Source organism: Pipistrellus hanaki (genome assembly GCF_964339955.1).
Source record: "Pipistrellus hanaki genome assembly, chromosome: 1".
NCBI lineage: Eukaryota > Metazoa > Chordata > Mammalia > Chiroptera > Vespertilionidae > Pipistrellus > Pipistrellus hanaki.
Window position 1 is genome coordinate 3,812,284 of NC_140503.1, and position 25,189 is coordinate 3,837,472.

Consider the following 25,189-nt stretch of genomic DNA (forward strand, 5'->3'; position numbering starts at 1 on the left):
TTTCTCACACTTTTGCTGGGGGTGGGAGGGAAGGCTCTCAGGCCCCACCCCAGGGAGGGGTTAGGGCTGGGACGCACCGCCTGGGGGAAACTGAGGCGGGTTTGATAGGATAGATCCAAGGGCATCAGGACCCGCTTAAAAAGCCCTCGGTAGTCACCGTCCAATTTTCTTCTGAGCAACCGACGGCTGGATCAGTCCGTTCCGTCGCTGGTCGCGGAGTAAAATGAGCTCGAGTAACCGACCCGGCGGTCGCCGTCCGGTCCTGCGACATCATCCATTCGACAAGCACGTCTCCAGAGCCCGCGGAGGTGCATCCATCAACAGAAGAGCCGAGAAGCGCTGGGTCCGGGGAGTTCCGGCCAGGGGCAGGTGGGTCCTAAAGACACCTCTGCACCCCTCTTTGCACGACCACTTTGAAGAATGAGGTTGAGTCTCACTTTGCATAGCCGTAGGAAGCAGTTGGGTAACTTGTTCTGCGCCCCGCGCTCGCTCGGTACACGGGGCACCCGTGGGCGCCTCGGTCCCCTCCAAGCGCCCCCCCAGGCACCGCGACCTCAGGCGACGAGAACCGCGGGACTTCACAATGCGCCGGGGGCGGCCCCTAGCGGTCCCCGGGTCTCTCCGAGCCCCTCCTCGCGCCGTCCAGGCCGCGTCGCCCCCGTCGTCCACGGGAGCATCCTCGCTGGACAGACCTCCCGCGCCCGGAGCCTCCCGCGCCACTCCCTCGCACACACCCCGCGCTCCTCGCGGAGGCGTGTGGGGATTGCGGCGGAAATTGCTCAGCCGCCCGCCGCCCCGGGAACTACATTTCCCGTGAGGCTTCGCGGCGCCTGGCGGCCTCTGCGCAGGCGCGCGCACGGCGTGCGTGGCGGCGTCAGTGGTTCTAGAACGTTGCTGTGGTAGCGCTCGGGCGCCATGTTAGGACGAGGGGGAAGGAGGAGAAGCGCTTAAAGCGGCGGGAGCGGGTGCGGGAGCGGGGTTGGACCCTGGGCTGCGGCAGGCCCCCCCCTCCCTCCCGCCTCAGTGGATCATGCCCAGGGCGGCAGCGGCGGCGGTTGCGGGGGGGAAGTGACTGGGCGGTGCCGGCGCAGGAGACGATGCCGTTGTAAGTCATTTGTGTCCTGTTTCCTTTTCGCGTGCCGGCGGGGCCTTGGGGGGGCCGGCGGGGAGGGTGGCGCGCGCGCCGGGCCCTCGCCCCGCGGGGGAGGTCGGCGGCGGGACTGGGGTTCTTCCTGTTTCCTCACCCACTCGCTGCCGCACTTCCCCCGGCGCCCGGTCCCCCGCTCCCCCCACCCCTTCCTGGCCTGGCCGCCGGCGGCCCGGGGCCTTCCCCTTCCGGGAGGGCCGGGGACCCGGCCCCGCTGCCCCGGTCCTCCGCCCCGGCCCCCGGCCCCGAGCAAAACCCCAGCGGGGCCCGGCGGCGGCGGGGGATGGGGGCGGCCTGCTCGCCGCGGCTCCGCGCGCCTCCGGAGCCTTTGCCGCTCCGGGTCCCGGCTCCCCCCGCCGCGTCCCTCTCTCCCCGCGTTTCCGGGATGCCCACGCCGCGCCCAGCACGGACCCCCTTCCCGCGCCGGAGGTTGCTGGGGCTCTAGGGCTAGTTCAAAGCCCGGCGTGGAGCGGGGGCCCCGCCGTGCGAGCCCCTTCCGCCGCCGCCCGGAGCGGGCGCCCCCGGCCCGCGTCAGCCTCTCCCGCGGCGCCCGCCCCGGGGTGTGTGGACGGGATCCGCACGGGCTGGCCGCGTGCTTCCTTCTCCCGCCGCCTCTTCGGGATACTTTGTGTGTCTCCCGGCTGTAGACCGCAAACGGCCCCTTTGTGCCTCCTGATGGCAGAGGCCTGCGCTTCATACTTTCAGAAAGTTTCCCCCTCCTCGTGGAGAGGAGGAGGTGCAGTCTCAGGAACCGTGGTTGGGGATAGAAAGGCTGCAGCGTGTTTTCTGCGTTTGTAACAGCCGTGTCGAGGCCTAAAGGGTGAGACTGCATTTCTTACCGTTTTGAAGAATTGAGAGTGAGAGTGCCCCTTTCCGGGGGGCGGGAGGGAGGTGTTTCTTTGTAGCGCCAAAACGAAGCTCGAGTTTTTACCTAAATGCAGAAGAATGGTTTCTAGACACCTACTGCAGCACGTCAGGTTTTTTAAGTAAAAACAGTTTCTTTTTTGCACCTATCAGTGACAGTTTTACAGTTTCATTTAGATAGGGTGGGGCAGAAGTAGGTTTCGAGTTGTGAGTAATGAGAAGCGGTTTATTCTTGTATTATTATTTATTAATTATTGTATTCCATACAAATAACTGTAAATCTGTCCCCTCACCCTGTATATGAGTGTATACATATGTGTGTATGTCTCTCTTCACAGGTGAGGCTCTACCTTTGACACAGGCTTTAAAGACATCTGCTTTTTTTACACAATAGTTTAAAAAGGAATTGCAAACTCCTTTTTCCCCCCATGCTCTCATTTTAAGAGGCTTAGCAACATATTTTGTAATGAGAATATTTGTTAGTTTTAGTTAAATATACAGACCTTAGATCTTAGAATCTGCAAGATCCCTAATTGATGCATCCTTCCCTAGAACGGCGAGAAGCACAAGGAGAACCAGGTCTGAGCGAGGTTTTTGTGGCCTTCGGTTCAGCAGCACTTCAACCTAAATGTTCGCTCTGGTGCCATGTGACTTCTTTGTGTTAGCTCACATTTTGTTGCTGCTTTTGAAAAGGGACTTCTCTTTCTGATAATCATGTCAGTATTTAAAAATTGATCAGTGATAGGAAATGTATGCTTTCGTGAGGAAATAGCTCAAGTACTAATTTGTCTTTCTAGAAAGTAAAAGTCCATTTATACCTACTTTTTCCAAACTTTCTTTGAGGAGGGGTGCATACATTTCCTTCGAAAAGCTAGGTGCCTCAAATTCTTTGACAGTACCAGATCAAATGTGTAAGATGGGAGACAGAGTCAAGACAGCAGATTTATTCGGGGTTATTGCCTTTCCAGTGTGCTGCTTGAAATGTGAACAATATAGCAAGTTTTTCATTAGCTATCCCTCTCATTTTTAACCCTACCTGTACAACAAAACACCAAGTCTGCCTAGTTAGGTAGACCTTTTCCCTCATTAATTTGCTTTGTTTTTCACGTTCTGGTGTCAGCTGTCTTCAATTTTTGTTCCTTTGAAGTTTTGAATTGTGATTTCTAGGTTATATTAGGTGTGACTTTTGCTTTAATTTTTGCTATGTCTGTCCTGTCACATTTGGGTGGGTGGGTAGGGTTGAGGCATAGACCACTGGTGAGTTGTCAGACTGGACCAAATCAAAATAAATATTGAAGTTTAGGTCATTACACAACATTGTGAACAAGTCCATATTTTGTCCAAAAATCATATATAATTGCATATATACAATTTTGAAAGGTACATATGATTTAAGAGCCCTGGTGATGAAAGCTTCCAAGAATTTTGATGGCATTGGGGTTCATCCATAGAGTTTCTCATAGTTTGGGCTGTATGATCGCTTCCATGGGGCTGTCCTGTGTATTTCAGAGTGTCTGACAGCATTCCTGCCCCTCTACTTGCTGGGTTTCAGCAGCCCCACCTTCCCATCTTCCTCGCAGTGACAACCAAAAAAAAAAAAAAGACTCTAGGTGTTGTCATATGTATTCAGGGGCAAAACCTTTTTTGTTGAGAACCACACATTAATACAGAGTATAATGCCCTGATGGAAACTATATTCTGATTTCTGTGCTGGTCAGATCATTATTTGCATCAGCTCAGTTCTGGGGTCACACTTAAAATACTTCAAGGAGAGTAACCGGTACCAGTGACCTAGCATTTATGCCACATTCATAGACTGTTGTGAAAGTTACTGGAAGAGATATTTAGCAAGAAACTTGGAGGATACAATAGCTTTTCTCCCAGATATGTGTGGGGCTGTCACGAAAGGGATTGGTAGTTTCATGTGGTCATCACAGTTGGCACGGGGACACGTTGGTGGATACTAATATTGTTTGTAGCAGTGGTACACAAGTGGTCTGTGGCAGCTGTGGGGGTGGGAGTTCCTGAGATCCTTTCAAGCAGACATAAAATCCAAAGTCCTTTCATAACAGTTCTGAGAGATGTTCTTATACTCTTCTGACACTTGTACCAATGGTGCAAGAGAAATGATGGCTAATACTATTCAGGACTTAGGAAGAACCAAGGCAGTTAGCATTGTACTAGAGTCATTATATTTCTTCAATGTACACAGTTTTTAAAAAGTCCTTGATGAATCAGTAATGTTTGTTTTATTAAGTCTTTACCCTTGAGTTTGCCTTCTAAATATTCTGTGAAAAAAATGGGAATTACACATAAAGATATATTTAAAATGGCTTTTTTTGAGGACACAGGTATGATTGTTTGATTTGTGAATCACTAAACTAGTGCTTTTCTCATGAAGCTCTGTTTTACCTGAAAAAAAAAAAAAAGTGATGAGCTGTGGGTAGCCATATTTGACTGTTTAGCATTTACTTGAAAATGAAGTGAGCCTGCCTTTTTAAAGGAAAATAACAATATTTGTGGTCAATGATAAAATTTGAGCTTTCAAGCCAAAATTAGAATTTTGGAAAGCTTATTTCGGCTGTTGTGATGCTTGAGAGCCTCTCAACAATTAAACATGTTTCTGATTTGATTAGTGGTGATATTAATCCGTATAGAGGTTTGGATGGTGAGTGATAATGTGTCAGCATCTGGAAGTTATGTATAATTCAGTGAGCCCACATTTTCCAAATCACCAATCATGGTGTAATAAAAATCACTTGTGGGTAAAAGGTACTTTGAAAGTGCAAGGTAGACAAATGGATTTTAATGCAATGAAGTACAAAGGATTTATTGATCTGGCTTCAGCTTTCATACTATAATATGAATGAGATAAGCACTTGTGGAGTTTTGGTGTAGTATCTAAGAAGAATTTCCACAATTATTTGAAAGGTTACTAAAAATAACCTCCAGTTATAATGGTATGATGACAGGTTTTCTTCATATGTATCTACAAAAACAGCTTATTGAAAGGGATTGAATGCAGAAGCAAATAGGGAATCCAGCTGTCTCTGATTAAGCCAGAATTAAAGAGATTTGCAAAAATATAAAAGTGCTATGCTTCTAACAATTTTTGTTTGGGAAAGCAGTATTTTTTTAAGTTATTTATGTTAACACGTGATGGATTTCTTGTTACTTAAATGAGTAAACATTAACATTAAAGAAATTTCCAATGCAGTAAATACTGGGAGACAAAATCCATATAAACAAATAGTCTTTGGGGTCCTTAGTAAAATTAAAAGTTATAAAAGCACCCTAAGACCAGAAAGTTTGAGAATTGCTGCTGTATAGTAACAGCTGACAACTGCACAAGCTGCTAATTTTAATGGTGGTGTCAGTGCAGCAGCTCTGGTGGTTTTTTAACAGTGGGGAGGAAAGGACACATGATTAAAGACATCTTTTCTTTATTTTAAAAAGTGTTTTTATTGATTTTTAGAGAGAGGAAGGGGGATGGATAGAGATAGAAACATGGATGAGAGAGAAACATCATCCATCTGCTGCTGCTTGCATGCCCCCTACTGGGGATCAGCCAGAAACCTGGGCATGTGCCCTGACCAGGAATCCAGCCGGGACTTCTTGGTTCCTAGGTCGATGCTCAACCACCCAGCCCCTCCGGCTGGACTAAGTGAGAGATTTTGATTCACAGGTTTTAGGATTTGGAGATTTTGTAATGAATTGTTTGCTGCTTAATGAGTGTTGGTTATTGTTTTAAAATGTGGTATTTTACTTTAAGCATATTTTCAGTTCACGGTTTTTTATGGAGAACTTGGGAGGGAAGGTATTCGAGTTGAGTACATTTATGAACCTATTAGAGGCTTGGTGCATGAATTGGTGCGTGGGTGGGGTCTGGCAGGCAGGCGATGATGGGTGCTGATCAGGCCGGTGGGGGTGGGGGTGGGGGTGGGGGTGGGGGTAAAGGTAAAGGAGACTTGGGGGTTGGCTGGCTGACCTGGTCCCTGATTTGGGCTTGGGGGCTGATTGGGGCCCCAATCCAGCCAGCTGGCTGCCACAGTGCACATCATAGTGACCGATTGTACTGGTGGTTCTGATGATCCGGTCACCTGGCTTTTATATACTAGTATGTATAGATTCAGTTCTATTCCCCCTTAACTACCACGTCACTTAGACAGTAGCCCCTGACTTGATTATATATAATCTTTTAAGTGTTTAGTTTGATTCATTAGAACATTACATTCTTTGGTAGCTAAGCCATCTTTAAGTTAACATTACAATTAAATTTCACCTTCGCTTGCATGTAGGCAAGTATATAAAGGACTCTTTCAGGCAAAATAAGGCCATTTGGATTCTATCTGTTAATTGTTTTGACTACTCAGCACCTTTTAAGTAATTGCACAATCTCAGTTTACAGTTAGCAAAATAACAGCATTGGAGGGGGCATTAGTTCTCCTTAAAGTTGGTTAAATTGAGGCTCAAAGTAGTTACATGTCTAAAGAATTAAGGATGTTAAGTTGTAGATCTGGGTGCCATGTTCATTCTCATTCTAGTCCTGTGGCACATCGCCTGCGGACCTTGTTGGGAGCTGTTTGATCAGCTCAGTTGGAGTCTGTTACATGTCTTATTAGAGCTAAATTTCAATGTCAAGTTGTTTTTAGAACCTTTGAGTATTAAAATTTTTATTGGTAACACTTATGTACTTATGGTATACATGAAAGTATACCACAATATAGAATTTAAGAGATTAGTGTGTCTTTTTAGTGACTGTTTTACTTAAAGTTATGTATAGATTTACCAGTTTTTTAAACATATCTTTCTTCCTCTTATGTCACAAAATTGTCTTTCAGATTTATATTTCCTCTCTATTTTGCCCACAAACCAGCTTCTTGCAACTTATGGTAGTTTTTATAGTTTGGGGTTATAAATAATATTCCTGACATTTTGGTCATCAAAACCTCTAAATTGCACTGACTGGAGTTATTGTGTATAGTTCTATGCATTAATATATTTTTGACCATTTCTTTGCAATAATTTTTAAACATTTTCTTCATTTTCAAATATTGTTGGCAAATTGATTCAGGAGTGCTGTGATTGTTTGCTTTAATACTTCTCGTAGCACAAAATGAGCAAACTGATAACCATGTCAGTATTAAATATAGGTCAGTGGTAAGAAATGTGTGTCTTAAAAGGCCTTAATGGGGAAATAACTCAAGTAATAATCTGTCTTTCTAAAAACTAAAAGTCCTTTTATACCTACGTTTTTCAAACTTTCTTTGAAGAGAGAAGTACACATTTCCTTTGAAGACCCTCTGGAGAAAGAACAAAGGGGCAGTTGGGAAAAGGAAAAGTAATCTCGCCATTATTATAATTGAAGTACAAGTGCCTTTCCCTGCAAAATTAATGTTAAGTTTCCAAAGTTTGGCCTTGGGATTCATCATAATTTATTCCCCTTCAGCATAAATTTAGTTCATCTGTGTCTGAACTTCTGCTCCTGCTTTCTAAATATTGGCTGGACGATCCACCTGTAATACAAGTTTTAAGAAGATAATTAGGTTCTAAATGTATTTATTTTAGTACCATTTACACAACACATGGCAGGCGAATTAGCTGTCCTTAGAATAATTTTGTAGTGTGTGAATGCGTTGTCTTGGCTATATGCTAACTCCAAGCTGTTAATATAATTAAAATAGGTTAACCTATGTAATATTCCTGCTAAAAATCCTATATAATAATAAGGCTAATATCCAAATGGACCGAATGACGGAACAACTAGTCATTATGACACACACTGACCACCAGGGGGCAGACACTCAATGCAGGAGCTGCCCCCTGATGGTCAGTGTGCTCCCACAGGAGGAGCACTGCTCAGCCAGAAGCCTAGCTCACAGCTGGCAAGTGCAGTAGTGGTGGTGGGAGCCTCTCCCTCCCCAGCAGCGCTAAGGATGTCCAACTGACGGCTTAGGCCCGCTCTTGATGGGCTTCCAGACCTGTGAGAGGGTACAGGCTGGACCTGTGAGAGGATACAGGACCGCCCCCTGCCTCCCAGTGCATGAATTCGTGCACCAGGCCTCTAGTTAATATATAATGCACATTCACATAGTTTAGAGAGATCCCTATTTATTTTCTGTCCAGTATTCTTTTTTTCCTGCTTCATCTCAATGGGCACATTATGTTTAAGGCCTTTAAATAACAGATTATACTGTGGTGAATTGTTACATTGAATAGGTTATTGTGATTTTTCTGATTGCTTCCAAAGAAGATTATTAGACTTTCAGTTTTAACTTGACTATAACTACAAAGAAACGACAGTGTTTTCTGTTGGTTGGTAGCTGCTTAATCTGAGATAATTGACCCTGATTAATACTATAGGCCACAGCATATACCAAATGCCTAAGTGAGGAGGCAGGAATTCATCAGCAGTATGAACTTCCTTTAGATTGGGATGCAGAGGTACTAAACATTAACTATTTGGGAAAACATCATTGTTGATTTGTTGTGCTTTTCTTTTGTGTTAGTCATCTACCTAGACTGCACGTTCCCCCTCCCTTCCTGTCATTTAGAGCAACCTTTGCCAACTGGCGACCACTGAGTTAGAGGGCACACCTCTCACTTTTTCCCTCTGCTGATTTTTTTTTTGTTTCGGTAATATTTATTTTAAGCTTTTACTTTGCTCTTGTGTGTGTGTGTGTGTGTTTTAATATTTATTGTTGAAAGTCTTACATTTGTGCTCATTTTTTTCTCCCATTGACCCCTCTTCGCCAGCTCCCACCCCAGGCTATCTGTTAAGGATCTGAATCTCAGACCAAATTTGAGACTATCACTGAGAACAGACTCTTTGTACTACTGACTTTAATGGTGTCTTTTATATGTATTTAGGAGTTGCATCAATTTCAGCTTAAGTATTTATTATACTACTGGAGGCTTGGTGCACGAAAATTCGTACACTCCCTCAGACTGGCTGGCACTGTCTCACAGTCTGGGACCCTAGGGGGATCCGGCCTAAGCTGGCAGTCAGACATCCCTTTGACAGCCTGGGAGCCCTCGGGATGTCCAGCTAACAGTTGAGCAATGTCAAGGAGGCAGGCGGTACTGCAGCTGTGCTGGCCTGCCATGAGCCAGCTTCTGGTTGAGTGGTGTTCCCCCGGTGGAAGCGCACTGCGTCATAGTGACCTGTTGTTCCTGGTTGTTCTGCCATTAGGGTCAATTTGCATATTACCTTTTGATTATATAGGAGATTGTATAGGATACTTTTGGCAAAAATGAGTTAAATGAGAAAAAGGTGATTTTAGGAAAATTTGATGAAGTTTGGTCACTTTGGATACCATAGCAGTTTTCCGGCGTGATTAATAAAGCATGATGTTGCTTATATTTGCTATTTCTTTTTAAGTATATTTTTATTATTTTGGAGAAGAAGGGAGAGGGAGAGAGAGAGAGAAACATCAATAAGAGAGAATCATTGATTGGATGCCTCCTGCATGCCCCCACCAGGGATGGATCTGCATCACAGGGATGTGCCCTGACTGGGAATCAAATCCTGACCTCTTGTTCATAGGTCAGTGCTCAACCACTAGGCCACTGCAGGGCTTCTTTCTTTCATTCTTTTTGTTTTCCCCCCAAAATATGTTTTTATTAATTTTAGAGAGAGGAAGGGAGGATTGAGAGATAGAAACATCTCTGAGAGAGAACCATCGGTTGGTTGCCTTCTGCATGTCCCCTGCTAGGGATTGAGCCTGAAAACTGGGCATGTGCCTTGATTGGAATTGAACTGGTGACCTCTTGCTTTGTGGTTTGATGCTCAACCACTGCACCACACCAGCCAGGCCTGTATTTGCTATTTCTAATAAGTACTGCACTGAAAAATTCATTTTTAGAATCTTTATTTTACTTCTTTAAAATAATGCGTTTGATTAGCATAAACTGGGTTTTTAGCTACTTAAGTGTTTTAAATTGAGCATTTGTTTGGGCTACCTTTTTGGCAGGTGATGATTTTAGCCTCTTACTGTCACTAGCTTAATTTAACTGTAGGTAGTAGAATTAGGTTTTCAACTTTTATATGCTATCATTAACATTGTTAAGAATAATAAATTGAAACAAATTTATTTTTAAGATAGAAAATGAAATTATCTCATTTCTGTGTGTAGGCATATTACACATAATTTTAAAAAATACAAGACTGTATTGTGAAAAATGTATAGAGACATTCTAGCCTCTATACAGAAAGGTTATGATTATAATCCGATGCCTGGTACCATAGTTCAGTGAATTTAGGTAAATCTTTTCTTTTGCTCTAATTTTCTTCACCTGTTAAGTGGAGAGAGTTAATAGAATTGTTAGGAACAATTAGGAATAATGTAAAGTGCTTCATACACAACTTGGAATAGTTTCAATAAATAGTAGCTTTTATAATTATATTCAACAGCCTTTTACCTGACATTGTAGGCATCTATCCGTGCAATCTACACATAATAACTACCTTATTCTTAAAAAAAAACAAAAACTTGATTGTAGAATTTATTGGGGTGACATTGCTTAATAAAATTATGTGGGTTTCAGCCGAAACCGGTTTGGCTCAGTGGTAGAGCGTCGGTCTGCGGACTGAAAGGTCCCAGGTTCTATTCCGGTCAAGGGCATGTACATTGGTTGCGGGCACATCCCCAATCGGGGGTGTGCAGAAGGTGGCTGGTCGATGATTCTCTCTCATCGATGTTTCTAACTCTCTGTCCATCTCCCTTCCTCTCTGTGAAAAATCAATAAAATATATTTTTTAAAAAATTATGTGGGTTTCAGGTGTACAATTTATAATACATCATCTGTACACTTATTGTGTGTTCACCACCCCAAGTCCAATCATCACCATTTAGTCCCCCTACATAGTAAGTTTTTAATTTTTATCAGCTACCCATCAACTTTGTTTTTCTCCAGTCTGGCAGAAAATGGTTGTCATAATTTGTTTTCCTGATATGCAGTGAAATTGTGTGTGTGTGTGTGTGTGTGTGTGTGTGTGTATTTATACTATTACTATTTTGGCAAAGGTGGCATGTATTTTCCTCACTTATCATTTGCTTTATCTTTGTTTATGATGTATTGTTGCTGTATAAAAGATGAGAATATTTCCATTTAGGCAGATCTGTTTTGTTTATAGCTTTTGGGATTTGTGTTTTGTTAAATGTGGTTTTGAAAATTGTGTTCATTTCCTTTAACATTTTGAAATAGCTATAATTTTTTAAACGTTTTGAAATATATTATGGCATCTGGAATTTAAATTTTGCTATATATACCAAAACCATTTGAGTATTTTAAACATTCTTCACTGACTTGGAATAGGAATAATTATCAGTAATAATATATCCAAAGATTGATCATATAATACTTTGTTTGAATGTATGGCTACTAAACTGCAGTTCACAAATCATGGGAACTTGCACTCTTTTATTTAGCTTTGTAATTCGTGTACTTGATATTTCAGAGTGTATGTATTGGTAAATTGGATGCCTAAACCTTTTTTGTTTGTTTTTTGTTAATCGTCACTTGAGATTTTTCTCATTGATTTATTTTTATTTTTTTTTTAGAGATAGTGGAAGGGTGGGAGGGAGGGAGAGAGAAATGGATGTGAGAGATACATTGAGTGATTGCCTTTGGCACATGCCCTAACCAGGGCTGCAGTCCAGGTTTGTGACCTTGACCAGGAATCAACCCACCAACCCCTGGTGCCCAGGCTGAAGGTCTAACCACTGAGTGTGCTGGCCAGGAATGGATGCCTAAACTTTCTTTTTGGTAGTTGAAGGCTATGTTCATTAAATGATGAATGCAGTTGCCACAGCCTCTCTGTAGGTAAGAAAGGTAAGGCTTTATTTCTTCTTCTCTTCCTCCTTGGGCAGAGTCTTGATGATTTCTTCCTTCTTGGCTTCGCAGCACTTGTTCCTTCCCTGGTCTTAGACCTGTGGGCCTCGGCCTGCTTCTCTGGAGCCTTGTCTGCTTTCAGCTTGTGGATGTGTCCCCTGAGAATCTGCGTGTTTTTGAACAATTACCCTTCACTTTCAGTACAGGCAGTCCTACATGTGTCTGCCAATCTTCTTAGATTCCTGGTGTCTTCTAAGTAGCTGGCAAAGAATTCTCATCTTCCTCATCCACGTTACTTTGTCAGGCATTTGACAGCAAGCTGCATGGGCAGTACCCTTTCACTTACCTGTGCCCATATGCCTGCCTGTCCTGTGGGCCACGGTGTTTTTCTGGCATTGAGCCTGGGAATGGACAATGACAAGCTTTTGGATGATTGGCCCATCGTTGACCAGCTTCCATATGTGCTGACTGGGGTTGGCATTGGCGATTTCATTGGTCTCATTGGGGTCCAGTCTTCTTTTTGCCACAGCACAGACCCTCACCCCTGCTGTCTGTGTCCATTGGTTATGCTTTTATGCAGATGGAACTGTCTTTGAGCATTGCGTTAAAAAAATGTTCTATGTTTGGAAAACTCTTTAATGTCACGTGTCATAGTTTTAATATTCCCAGCTTGCCATCTAACTTAGAGAAGAGATATAAATTCTATTGTAAATCTATAGAGATAAAACTTACCAAGAATAATATAACTAGTGGCAGAAGTGAAACCAGAGACAAATAGGCCTGTTTTTTCTCTTGTATCAGATTGTCGTGCAGTTGAGAGTAGACTTATAGACAGTTTCGAATGCCATTACCAGAAGTCATGGAAGTTGATGAAAATATGCAATCAAGACATTATGAACGCACCTAAACTTAGGTTAAATTGTATATTTTAATCATAGGAGGTACTACATAAATTTGAAAAGTAGAACATTAAGGTAAGATATTTAGTCTTCAGTAGTGCTTGGTGCTCATGTAGATCCCTAGCTCTGAATTAGCATCACAGCCTTGTAAAAATTGTGCAATTTAGATAAATGGAGTAGGAGGAGGAAGTGATCAGACAGGAATTAACTGCTGCAAGAGATAATAAATCTGATAGTTACTTAGTAAATGTTATTGTAAAATCTGTTAAAATCGAGACAGTTTCTGAGTTGATCTGGACACATTGATTCGATGGTGCACAGCCCACTGCCTAATTAGAAACAAGCAGTATGGGCTTCCTGGCACTCTTAGGCCTGTGTTGATTTTCAGAAGACAAAATACAAAACGGTGTAGTGGTCACAGTATAGACCAGAACCCAGTGGATAGGTAGTAAACGTATTATGGGACTTACCTACCTCGGGTTCTTGGATTAGGTCTGTTACTGCTTAAGTAGATTACTGCACTTTAAAAACGTAGATTACTGCACTTTAAAAACGAAGTGTATATTTAGAACTTAAAATAGGAATGCGTGCATTGTGTGTGTGTGTGTGTGTGTGTGTGTGTGTGTGTATGTAAAACAAATACTTTGTTAAAGAATAGAGTTTGAAAGAAATAAATGATCCAGATGTTTGGTTCTTCCCTTAGTCCCCACCTGATTTTGTATGATTTAAAGCATGCTGTATCAAAATTCTATTAGTTGTATAAATCTGCATTTCTTTTAAAATGGAAAAACTGCTAGACTAGCATGTTGAGGTGTATATCTCTTACTAAAGTTCTGTAACAAGCTTAATGTGAATATAGTCCCCCTCCCAAGTTATGTTTGTTAGATGCCCTCTTCATTTATGAGTTTTATTCATTGTGAGGCAGATATTAAGTTGCATTTGGGGAGTCTCCTATATTGTTAAGTAGTGTTTTTGTAATATATTTGGTATTGTTTCAGAAATAACAGATTTTGGCTCTTTTAAAAAAATCCCCACCAAGGACATGCTGAGGGAGGGAACGAGGGAGGGAGACATCGATCTGTTGCCTTCTGCACACATTGACCTGGGAATCGAAACTGAAACCCAGGGATGTGCTCTGATCAGGAATCCAACCTGCAGCCCTTTGGTGCACAGGATAATGCTCAACTGAGTTACTCTGGCTGGGCGGGGCTTCTTTTTAAGGAGTAAAATTTCTCAGTTTTCTGTTATTGTAGATCGCATTTTTTTTTTAAGCAGTATATTTGATCCGGATTCTTACAGTTTTAGATATTTAGGTAGTAACAAACAGACTCCCGGAGTGGGAGGAGAAATGATGTTTTCATTTGCTCACTTTTGTTGTAAGGCAAGTGAAAGGTCCTTTAAAGGGAAAGTGTCTTGGGTTTTGGGGTATTGCAGGGAACCAGCTATGTTTAGAAATGTGTCTTACTGACACTTTTTTCTAATCATGCCGATTTGGGACAAGTTGTAGAAATTAAAAATGTTTTTATTGATTTCAGAGAGGAAGGGAGGGAGAGAGAAACATCAATAATGAGAGAGAATCATTGATTGGCTGCCTCCTGCACGCACCCTACTGGGGTTGAGCCCGCAACCTGGGCATGTGCCCTTGACTGGAATTGAACTTGGGATCCTTCAGTTCACAGGCTGATGCTCTATCCAAAATATCTAGGGCTCATTTTAGAAATTTTTTGACAGTAATTTTATGCAATTTCATTTGTAGTCCAGTTACAACGCAGGGATCACAGCAAACACAGCCCCCACAGAAGCACTATGGCATTACCTCTCCTATCAGCTTAGCAGCCCCCAAGGAGACCGACTGCCTGCTAACACAGAAACTAATTGAGACTCTGAAGCCCTATGGGGTTTTTGAAGAAGAAGAGGAACTGCAGCGCAGGTAAATATATAAAAATTTATAATTTCTTATTATCATAACCAGAGGCCTGGTGCATGAATTCATGCACGGGTGGGGTCCCTTGGCCTGGCCAGTGATTGGAGCTGTCTTGCCAAGTCCCGGGGGAGGGGCTGTAGGAGGTTGGCTGGCTGGCCCTGATTAGGGCCAATTGGGGCCTGCCTGCCTGAGGGAGGGACAGCAGGAGGTTGGCTGACCATAGGAGGTTGGCTGTGAGAGTGCACTGACCACCAACTGCAGCTCCTGTGTTGAGCGTCTGCACCCTGGTGGTCAGTGCGCGTCATAGGACCGGTCATAATAGTCCCTTAGGCTTTTATATGTATAGATTGACTAATTTTGAGGCATTCTTGATTCAGGAAGTCTGAATTATCCTTTTAAATATCTCTGTTTCAGACAAGGGTGATATTTAGAAAAATACTTTCACATAGAGCTCCGTTTCTTAATTTTGATTTTTTTGAGGTTTTTGATTGTTATAGTACATAATTGTCAAGAGAAAGAGGAATGCCTACATGTTATTAACTACTATATACCTAACTTTCTGATAACTTTTAAACTTAGGAAGCCACTTTCTGAAAACTTGTAGTTTAATAAGTAACTAGAGGCCTAGTTCACAAAATTTGTGCACAGAATGGGAGGGTTCCTAGGCCTCGTTAGCGATCAGGGCTGATTGGGGCCTGCCCACTGCTGGCCAGGGCCTTCCTTTGTCCCATGCCACTCCCTGGTGGTCATCTCGTGTCATAGTGAGCGAGTGATCAAACCCCGGTCTCCTGGTTGAACTCTTGAGAGGGGACACTTTGCATATTAGCGTTTTATAATATATAGAGATAATTTAGAATAACAAACAACTTGCTGATTGATATTTGTTCTATCAACAGGATTTTAATTTTGGGAAAATTAAATAACCTGGTAAAAGAGTGGATACGAGAAATCAGTGAAAGCAAGGTAGGTACTTGTATATGAAATAATTTGCCAACAGAACATAGCTGTTCTTTTTAAAGTAGATTTAGTCTTAATAACATAGTTTATATTTTGTTTCTAGTTATTTTGAAAGCAGGGAAAAAGTAATTTCTAAACATTTTTTATAAGCATTTTTTGGTTGCAACACTCAAAGTTGAAACTAACATTCTTTACTGAAGTAGTAGATATATCCCTGGAAAAGTGCTTTAAAAATGTATATTAAATATTTGAGTCTTGTTACCTTTTAAGGAATCCTATGACAATGGGCATTTTTTAGGTTTTCAGGTATTAGACTCACAAAATGAATATTTAGTTTTTTAAAATAACATTCCCTTCCCTGAGTTCATAATCCTTAATTATGAAAAATCATACACATTGAGGAATCCGTGACTGCGCTTCTGGTAAAGGAAATGTATTCTTAGAATTATGTGTGGAATCCATTTGACCCATTTAAGAAAAGATGGTGTTTTTTATTGTTTTGTTTTTAAAGGAAAGATGATTTGTAATGCTTTTCTTTCTCCTAATTCTGGTGCTTCTATTCAAAAAAAACTATCAATAAGTTTAGTTCTGCTCAGAATCATTCACCAAAGTCAAGGAAATCAAAAACAGTAAACTATTGTGGAGCAGGATTTGCCTCAACGTCAGTCACTTTGATCTGATAAATTATATTTTAATGCACTATGGAATATTTGGTATAATCATTGAATATAAGCAATGCTTCATGCAGTATCTTTGTCATGAATAAAAGCTGATTCATTGCTCCTGCATAATTACATGATCTCCTTTACCACAGTCTTTAAAGCAGTTTCCAGAAATGTGGCAAAATTCTAAAATAGTAAGGATCTTCACAAAAGAACACTCATGAAAAGTTGAAAGTTACTTGCATTTTAGATTAGATTGATTTAATGCCTGGTGGTATTTTGTAGAGCTTATAAGCTTTTTTATCTTCTATATAACTTTGCACTGAAATCTTACTTTTTAATATGCAGTGTTATTTGAAATAATTTTCTTTGTGTTCTGGGAAAATGACTATTTGTTGTTTGTTTGAACAGAATCTTCCACAATCTGTAATTGAAAATGTTGGAGGAAAAATTTTTACATTTGGATCTTACAGATTAGGAGTACACACAAAAGGTAAATATTGTTTTAATTATTTTGAGAAGGAATACTTTTTTAAGTCCTTAAAAAATTATAACGAGGTATCCATCTTAGTTGCCTGTGGTGTATCATTACAGCTTACATTTGCATTAAAGAGAACACTTCAAGGAGCCTACATTTAGTAAGGAGAAAAAAAAATATGTATGCTACACCTGTACTGTTCAGTGCAGTATTAACGAAAATTTAAAATTAGGTTCCTCAGTAGAAGTAGCCACATTTTAAGTGTTGAATATCCACGTATGGCTAGTGGCTATCATATTGGAAAGTGCAGACATAGAACATTTTCCTCATTGGAGGGTTCTTTTGAACAGTGCTGCTCTCTACGCCATTTCTTCTGCCTGAAGAATGTCAGTCTGGAAATCAGAACAAAAATGAATTAGTGTTTTAAAAATCCTATGGGTTTTCTTTTCCCCATGCTTTTATTATAGTTGTAAAATACAGGTAAGCAAAACAAACAATGTTTATCTGTAACCATTGACAATCGTTAATATTTTCTTATTGACACTTTTTCCCTCTGCATATAAATCTGTACATATATACTAGGGGCCCAGTGCACGAATTTGTACACCTTGAAAAGAACTGTGGGCTGCGAGGCTGCGGTGGGCATGGGAGAGTCTCAGCCCAGTTGATCAGTTTAGTCTTTTTGCATATTAGGGTTTTGTGTATATATAGATAATAGAGAAATATGCTAATTAACTGGGACACTGTAATATGTCAACTGGACAGGAGGAGGTTGTGTGTGCAGTGTTGGGGCATGGCAGCAGGGCCTTCCGTGCAGCTGTGCTGGGGGAGGGCCTGATCAGTAGCAGCCGTGGCTGCTTCAAGGACTGGAGAGTGAGGCAGGGTCAGATCGGCAGCAGCTGCCGCCACTGTGGGGCCTGGGGAGCGAGGCAGGGCTGGACCGGCGTCTCGAGGGTGGGCAGTGTCACGAGATTTTTGAATTACGCGCTGGGCTCCTAGTATACTATAAAAATGTTGTCATGGTAGAGAACATAGAGCCTTTTCTTTTTCCTGAGCATGGCACAAATACGTTTTTGGTTTTCATTATCTTTTTTATTTCTCGGTACTCTTTTTCTTTAACGCTGTTTAAAGACAAATTTTTGTTTATATATTTTTATTTATTTATTTATTTTTTAAAATATATTTTATTGATTTTTTACAGAGAGGAAGGGAGAGAGATAGAGAGCTAGAAACGTCGATGAGAGAGAAACACCGACCAGCTGCCTCTTGCATACCCCCTACCGGGGATGTGCCCGCAACCAACGTACATGCCCCTGACTGGAATCGAACCTGGGACCCTTCAGTCCGCAGACCGATGCTCTACCACTGAGCCAAACCGGTTTCGGCCATATATTTTTATTGATTTCAGAGGAAGGTAGAAGGAGAGAGCGATCGAAACATCAGATTGGCTACCTTCTGCACACCCCCTACTGACAATAGAGCTGCAACCCCGGCATGTGCCCTTGACTGGAATTGAACCCAGGACCTTTCAGCCTGCAGGCCAATGCTCTGTCCACTGAGCCACACCAGCTAGGGCTATTCCTCAATGCTCTGATTCTCATGTAATATATAAAAATAAAAAGATTAGGACCGTCTAGGGCTATTCTTCAGTACTCTTATTCTCATGTAATATGTAAAATATATAAGAGTCTGGGACTTAAAGAGGCAATAAAGCTTGAATAACTTCATCTAGCCATCTTAGCAGAACTTGGATTCTTGGGAATTCAGTGGCTGTACTTTTCAACCATTAACCACTGGCCTCTATGTTAAAAGTTACCTGCCAATATACACTGAGTGGTCAGATTATTATGATCTCTGAACGCATAATAATCTGGCACTCAGAGTGTGTGTGTGTGTGTTAGAGCCTTGGTGCATGAATTTGTGCATGGGTGGGGTCCGGCCAGCCTGGCCAGGGGGAGGGGACATGGGCAGTTCGCTGGCCTGCCTGCTGGTCAAACTCCTGGTCCAGGGGACAATTTGCGTATTAGCCTTTTATTATATAGGATATACACTGAATGGTCAGATTATTGTGCATTCAGAGATCATAATAATCTGGCCACTTAGTGTATATGTGTTCTTTTTGTTCCAGCATCCTTCCTTCTCCCCATCTCCCACTACTTTGTGCCAGTAGTGTACTACTAGTATGTGCTCTTCTATTCATGAATATGGTAAATAACAGCCTTCATGGTAGTTGAGTCTTGTAGAAAAAAGTCTTTGTTAACCTGATTACACATTTATCTCTCCCTTTTATGATCTCAGTTACTGATTGTTCTTCCTGTGTACTCAGTGCTGACCTGCTATCAAACATTAAATTAATAACAAATATTTTACCATTCATTGTCTGCCTCATTGGATTTTTGCCAGTGGTCCTTCTTGATGTTTATCCTATTTATCCCATTTAGGGGACAGGTAGGAGCCTATAAGAACTAGTTACATTATGTAAAGAAGAAAACTTTCTTTGTTTCACTAATGGACATGTGTATGACGAATGACATCAAGATGTTGGGTCTATTCTTGAATAATTCCTACTCTTCATCATAAAAGTCCTATCTTAGTTACCTTTCTTTGTCTCCCAGCTCACCCGGGCCACTGCAACTAGAGATGCTATAGGAAAAAACATACCGGATCCCATTAATTAGAATCCTTTATTCCTATATTGACTTGTAATTTTTTTTTAAAGGGGAGTGGTACATTTTTAGAGATTGACCAATATAATGTTAACAGCTTTTCAACATCAAATACTGCCATAGTAAGACTCAAAGTAATTTTTTTAATAATAGAAATTAATGGTTGATGGTCTTAATCTTTTCTAGGTGCCGATATTGATGCGTTGTGTGTTGCACCAAGGCATGTTGATCGAAGTGACTTTTTCACCTCATTCTATGATAAATTGAAATTACAGGAAGAAGTAAAAGATTTACGAGTATGTAAATGTTCGGGTGAAATGGGAGGAGTTATAAAAATTAGTCAGTTGAGAGTTTTATGATATAGACATCATTTGTTGAACTCTTAAAATTTGCTAAACCCTTTTAAGTACATAACGTGTATGCTTGCTTTTTATTTTTTTATGTTTTATTTTTATTTTATTTTCCAAATAATGTAATTACTTTATTTGTAATTTGAACTCAATAGCCAACCTGGACATTTTAAGTAAATGTAGTGGAGGCTACATAACATGATGAAAGCAATATGGAACTAGAGTAAAAAAGAAAGCATGAGATCTCAGTCTTTCTATTTCTAATAATACATTTATTTTTGAAAGATATATATATATATATATATATATATATATATATATATATACACACACATACACATATATATGCATATATATATATACACACATATATATGCGCATATATGTTTTTATTTGTTTCAGAGAGACTAAGGAAGAGGGAGAGATATATAGAAACATCAATGAGGAGAATCATTGTTCGGCTGCCTCCTGCACGCCTGTACTGGGGATCGAGCCCGCAACCCTGGCATGTGCCCTGACCCAGAATGGAACCGTGACCTCCTGGTTCACAGGTTGACACCCAACCACTGAGCAACATCGGCTGGCAATTTCTTATTTTTTAATGTTTCCCAGTTCTAGTTATTTTTTCCCCTCCATTTTGCTTTTTGATTGTTATTTTTGAAGTGTTTATACTCCCTCAAAACATGCATTTTATTTTTTTGCAATAAATCTGAAATCCTAAATCTGGTGACAGTAGAAAATAAGACAAGAACATATCTGAGTGGCAGAAGTCAAGGATTTGAACTTAAGCTTGTCTAATTCAAGATTCTAGTGTGGTAAAGCTAGTTGTGGAGAATCTACTGTCAGAAACTATTCTAAATTGTTTTCAAACAATTTCAAATACCACATTCATTAAAAAATACTAAAATTAGTGTAGATCCAATCTATAGCTTCAGAGACATTAAACTTGTTGGATTTTCTTTCAGGCTGTTGAAGAGGCGTTTGTGCCAGTTATCAAACTGTGTTTTGATGGGATAGAGGTAAGGTGGCTTTTGCTATGTGTAATTGATCAATGTAGGTTAAAAACTTGATTTATTTTAAAGTTTTATAATCGGTGAATTGGTGTGATATTAATAGGAATTAAGGGTTTTTGTTGTTTTATCATCACCCACAGATGTTTTTTCCGTTGATTTTTAGAGAGGGAGGGAAAGGGGGGAGGAAAAAGAGATGTGAGAGAGACACATTAGTTGGTTACTGCCTGAGTGTTCCCTGATTGGAGCCAGGGATTGACCCTGTGACCCTGTCTTGAGAGGGTGGACGCTCTAACCATTGAACACACTGATCAGAGCTTACGCTTAATTTTTTTTAATGAAAGTGACTGCTTATCAGAATAGCATTTTTAGTCTTTTAAAAGAGTAGTGAAATTAGGAGCTAAAATATAGGCAGAAGTAATGGAACTGACAATGAAATGCTGCTACAAAATAGTTTACTTGGTAGTTTTTCCATATACAAATTTTGTATATATTTAGTCTCATTAAGACAATACAATGTATTATTTATTTACTTATTTATTTGTTTATTGTTTAATAAATCTTGGTTGTTCAGATAATTACAATTGTTTCTTCTTTTCCCCCCATAGCTCTCCTCCACCTGGTTCCCACTCCACTCTTTGCCCTTACCTCCCTTCCCACTGTCCTCATCCATAGGTGTACGATTTTTGTTCAGTCTTCCTGCACCCCCCACACCCTTTCCCCCCTGAGAATTATCAATCCCCTCCCATTCTATGCCCCTGATTCTATTATATTCACTAGTTTATTCTGTTTGTCAGATTTTTAATTCACTCGATTTTTAGATTTACTTGTTGATATGTATTTGTTGTTTATAATTTTTATCTTTACTTTTTTCTTCTTCCTCTTCTTAAAGACTACCTTTCAGCATTTCATACAATACTGGTTTAGTGGCGATAAACTCCTTTATTTAGCTTTTTCTTATCTGTGAAGCTCTTTATCTGACCTTCAATTTTGAATGATAACTTTGCTGGGTAGAGTAATCTTGATTCTAGGTTCTTGTTATGCATCACTTTGAATATTTCTTGCTACTCCCGTCTGGCCTTCATAGTTTCTGTTGAGAAATCAGTTGATAATTGTATGGGTGCTCCCTTACAGGTAATTAACTGTTTTTCTCTTGCTGCTTGTAAGATTCTCTCTTTGTCTTTTGCCCTTGGCGTTGATGTGTCTCGGTGTGGTCCTCTTAGGATTCCTTTTGTTTGGAGTTCTGTGCGCTTCCTGGACTTGTAAGTCTATTTCTTTGACCAGGTGGGAGAAGTTTTCCGTCATTTTTTATTCAAATAGGTTTTCAGTATCTTGCTCTCTCCTTCTGGCACCCCCATAATTCTGATGTTGGTGTGCTTGAAGTTGTCCCAGAGGCTTCTTACACCATCTTCAACTTTTTGGATTCTTTTTTCTTTTTTCTTTCCCAGGTTGAGTGTTTTTTGCTTCTTTGTATTTCGAATCTTTGACTTGATTCTTGTGTTCCTCTAGTCTGCTGTTGAGTCTCTGTATAGTATTCTTTGTTTCATTCAGGGTATGCTTAATTTCTGGTTGGTCCTTTTTCATATCCTTGATGGTCTTGCTAAATTTATCGGCCTTTTCTAGGAAATTCTTGAAAAAACTTTATAACCATGGTTTTAAACTCTATATCCAGGTGTTTGCTTTTCTTTTGTTTGTGATCTGTTTCCTTGTCTCCTCATTTTCACTGCTTCCCTGAGTTGGTAGGGTAGATTTGTGTGCTAGGTGTCCAATGGGTCAGCCTCCCAGTGGACACTCTTGGTGCACCCCTTTGTGGACTGTGTGTACAGCCTTGTAGTTAAGTCTTGATTGTTGTTGGTGTCACTGGGAGGAACTGACCTCCAGGCCAATTGGCTGAGGACCCGCTGTGTCTATAACGGAAGAACCGCTGTGCTGGAGACACGCTTATGGGGCAGGACTTGTTCCAGAGGGGCTTTGGTGCTCACTGAGTCTGCCTCTTGAATGCGACCCTTATAAGAGTAGTTGAAATCTGGTGTCTCACACAGACCACTAGATACACTAGCTTCTGGATTTCCAATGGGGTGCAGGTCAGCTACTGTCTGAGGCCACCCAGCAGGAGCTACAACCGGAACTAAAGTTTTCTCCTCTTTGCTTGGGGTTTGAAGTTTTTGGAGCTGTCTGACCAGAGCTGCAGTTTGTTTGGTTAAGCTGTGATAGGGCATGCCCTAAATTTTAAGTGATCCAGTATATGCATTTAGCAAACTTAGTAAATCTAGTAGATGCATTTTATAGGAAATCAAACTTAGTATGATTAAAGTGACAAATAGGTATTTATGCATGTTCTGTTCCATATTGCCATGTTTTAACATCTGATTAAAATACCAGTGATAGAATTAATACTGCTTGGGCTCTTGGAGGCATTGTCATGTTGATAATTGATAAGAAGATCCTGGCTTTATGGGTTATAATTGCTTTCTTTTTTAAAGAAACATCTAAAAATAAATAATTTGATAGATACAGAATGTTGAATTTTATTTTTGTTTTAGATTGATATTTTATTTGCAAGATTAGCACTGCAGACTATTCCAGAAGACTTGGACTTACGAGATGACAGTCTGCTTAAAAATCTAGATATAAGATGCATAAGAAGTCTTAACGGTATGTGAAAATCTACTTTTTTTGCATAGTAGCAGTTTTTGTCAAATATGAAATAGTTTAAACTCATGTTGAATAATGAAGCCTTTTGTAGGCATATTGTTTATCCATAGTTATTCAAATTGAATGTACCTTATTTATCAGACTGTAGAGGGTATTTGGTAATTTATTTTATTGATTTTTAAACACTTTTTATTCATTTTTAACATGTTTTATTTTTTTAATCTCCTGGGATATTAAAAGACTGTCTGACATTGGCACTCTATTGCTAATGATTTGGTTTTACAATGTAATTAATTTTGATGCCGATGTCCTTTGTAATGTTTTCAATTGTTGTATTTAAAAGATTGCCTTTGAACACTTTGGTATTAGCACTGCTTGTTACCATGCTCTTAAAGAACAATTCTTTAAGATTTAAGTGGCTCAGTCCTTCCTCAATATTTCTGGACTAGAAGCTTTCATTATGAGTTTAAAGTTTGAGATGAAGCACGTTACAGTTCAGATTCTTTGGTTGAGGGTACTGCTTTTAATGGGAGATGAAGGTTTTAAGAGTTTTTTTATTTGCCTCTATTTAATTAACATTACTGATTGTACCAATAAAGTTTTTAAGTTTGACATTAATCTCAGAAATTTAAAAGAAATATTATCATTACATTTTTGATGATTTAATGTTTTGTTTTTCACTCCTGTTAATCAGGTTGCAGGGTAACCGATGAAATTTTACACCTAGTACCAAACATTGACAACTTCAGGTTAACTCTGAGAGCTATCAAACTGTGGGCCAAACGTGAGTTCAGAATTTGTTGGCTACCTTATTAAAACTGTTTAAGCTTTTGTTCAACACTAACTTTTCTTTTTGCTTTTCCCTTATCAACAGGCCACAACATCTATTCCAATATATTAGGTTTCCTCGGTGGTGTTTCCTGGGCTATGCTAGTAGCAAGAACTTGCCAGCTTTACCCAAATGCAATAGCATCAACTCTTGTACATAAATTTTTCTTGGTATTTTCTAAATGGTATGTGTTTAGATTATATTAAAATAAAATTGATTATAGACACTGAAGTTCAGTCTTATTTCTATGACATTTCTGCAGCTGATTTCAGATTCAAATTTTAGATCATGTTGTAGCTCTTTAGGTAGTCTTGGGGGTAGGTCATGTTGCATATAAAACGCAAACTTAATTTCATTCCTTTTCCCTAGCTTTTTAAGGATAGGAAGGCAGTTGCTATTTGAACCTCCTGCATAAACTTACTCTCTAAATAAACTCTTGAATTTTAGTTGTAATGTCTGTAACTTAGTGACTTGATAGGCTGGGATATCAGCTACTTTGGATAAACTTATATATACCACCTTTTACTCTCTGGATTATTCTAAACCTGTAGTTCCTTAGTCCCTTAGTTTCTTGATTGTTTTTGCTTTCATCTGCCCATTAAGATGCAAACTATATAAAAAGCTTTTAAAAAAAAATATTTTTATTGATTTTACAGCAGAAGGGAGATGGAGAGAGAGAGATAGAAACATCAATGATGAGAGAGAATCATTGATTGGTGCCTCTTGCACTCCCACCACTGAGGATTTAGCCCGCAACCTGGGAATGGAACCATGACCTTTGGGTTCATGGGGTGACACTCAACCACTGAGCTACCCCAGCCGGGCTATATAAAAAGCTTTTAAGAATAACTAACTGCTTGAAAAAAGGCAATTAATTGACCACTCTGAGATTATTCATTAACCCTGCACAGATT

At 40.4% G+C, this 25,189-nt stretch overlaps 1 protein-coding gene across 5 annotated transcripts in view; it reads left to right on the plus strand.

The window, feature by feature from the left end:
* Window positions 1-865: 865 nt before the first annotated feature.
* Window positions 866-25,189, plus strand: part of PAPOLA (poly(A) polymerase alpha) — a 53,781-nt gene continuing 29,457 nt past the window's right edge. For 3 of the 5 annotated variants that reach the window (XM_084883337.1, XM_084883336.1, XM_084883339.1), the window contains exons 1-9: window positions 868-1,105; window positions 14,501-14,674; window positions 15,565-15,631; window positions 16,699-16,780; window positions 19,618-19,727; window positions 20,747-20,800; window positions 23,335-23,446; window positions 24,141-24,230; window positions 24,321-24,459. In XM_084883337.1, the coding sequence (XP_084739463.1) occupies window positions 1,098-1,105; window positions 14,501-14,674; window positions 15,565-15,631; window positions 16,699-16,780; window positions 19,618-19,727; window positions 20,747-20,800; window positions 23,335-23,446; window positions 24,141-24,230; window positions 24,321-24,459 (836 nt within the window). In that variant the 5' untranslated portion in view covers window positions 868-1,097. Of the gene's footprint in view, window positions 1,106-1,777; window positions 1,968-14,500; window positions 14,675-15,564; window positions 15,632-16,698; window positions 16,781-19,617; window positions 19,728-20,746; window positions 20,801-23,334; window positions 23,447-24,140; window positions 24,231-24,320; window positions 24,460-25,189 lie in introns of those variants that run through there. The other 2 variants (XM_084883335.1, XM_084883338.1) reach the window with 2 other exon arrangements.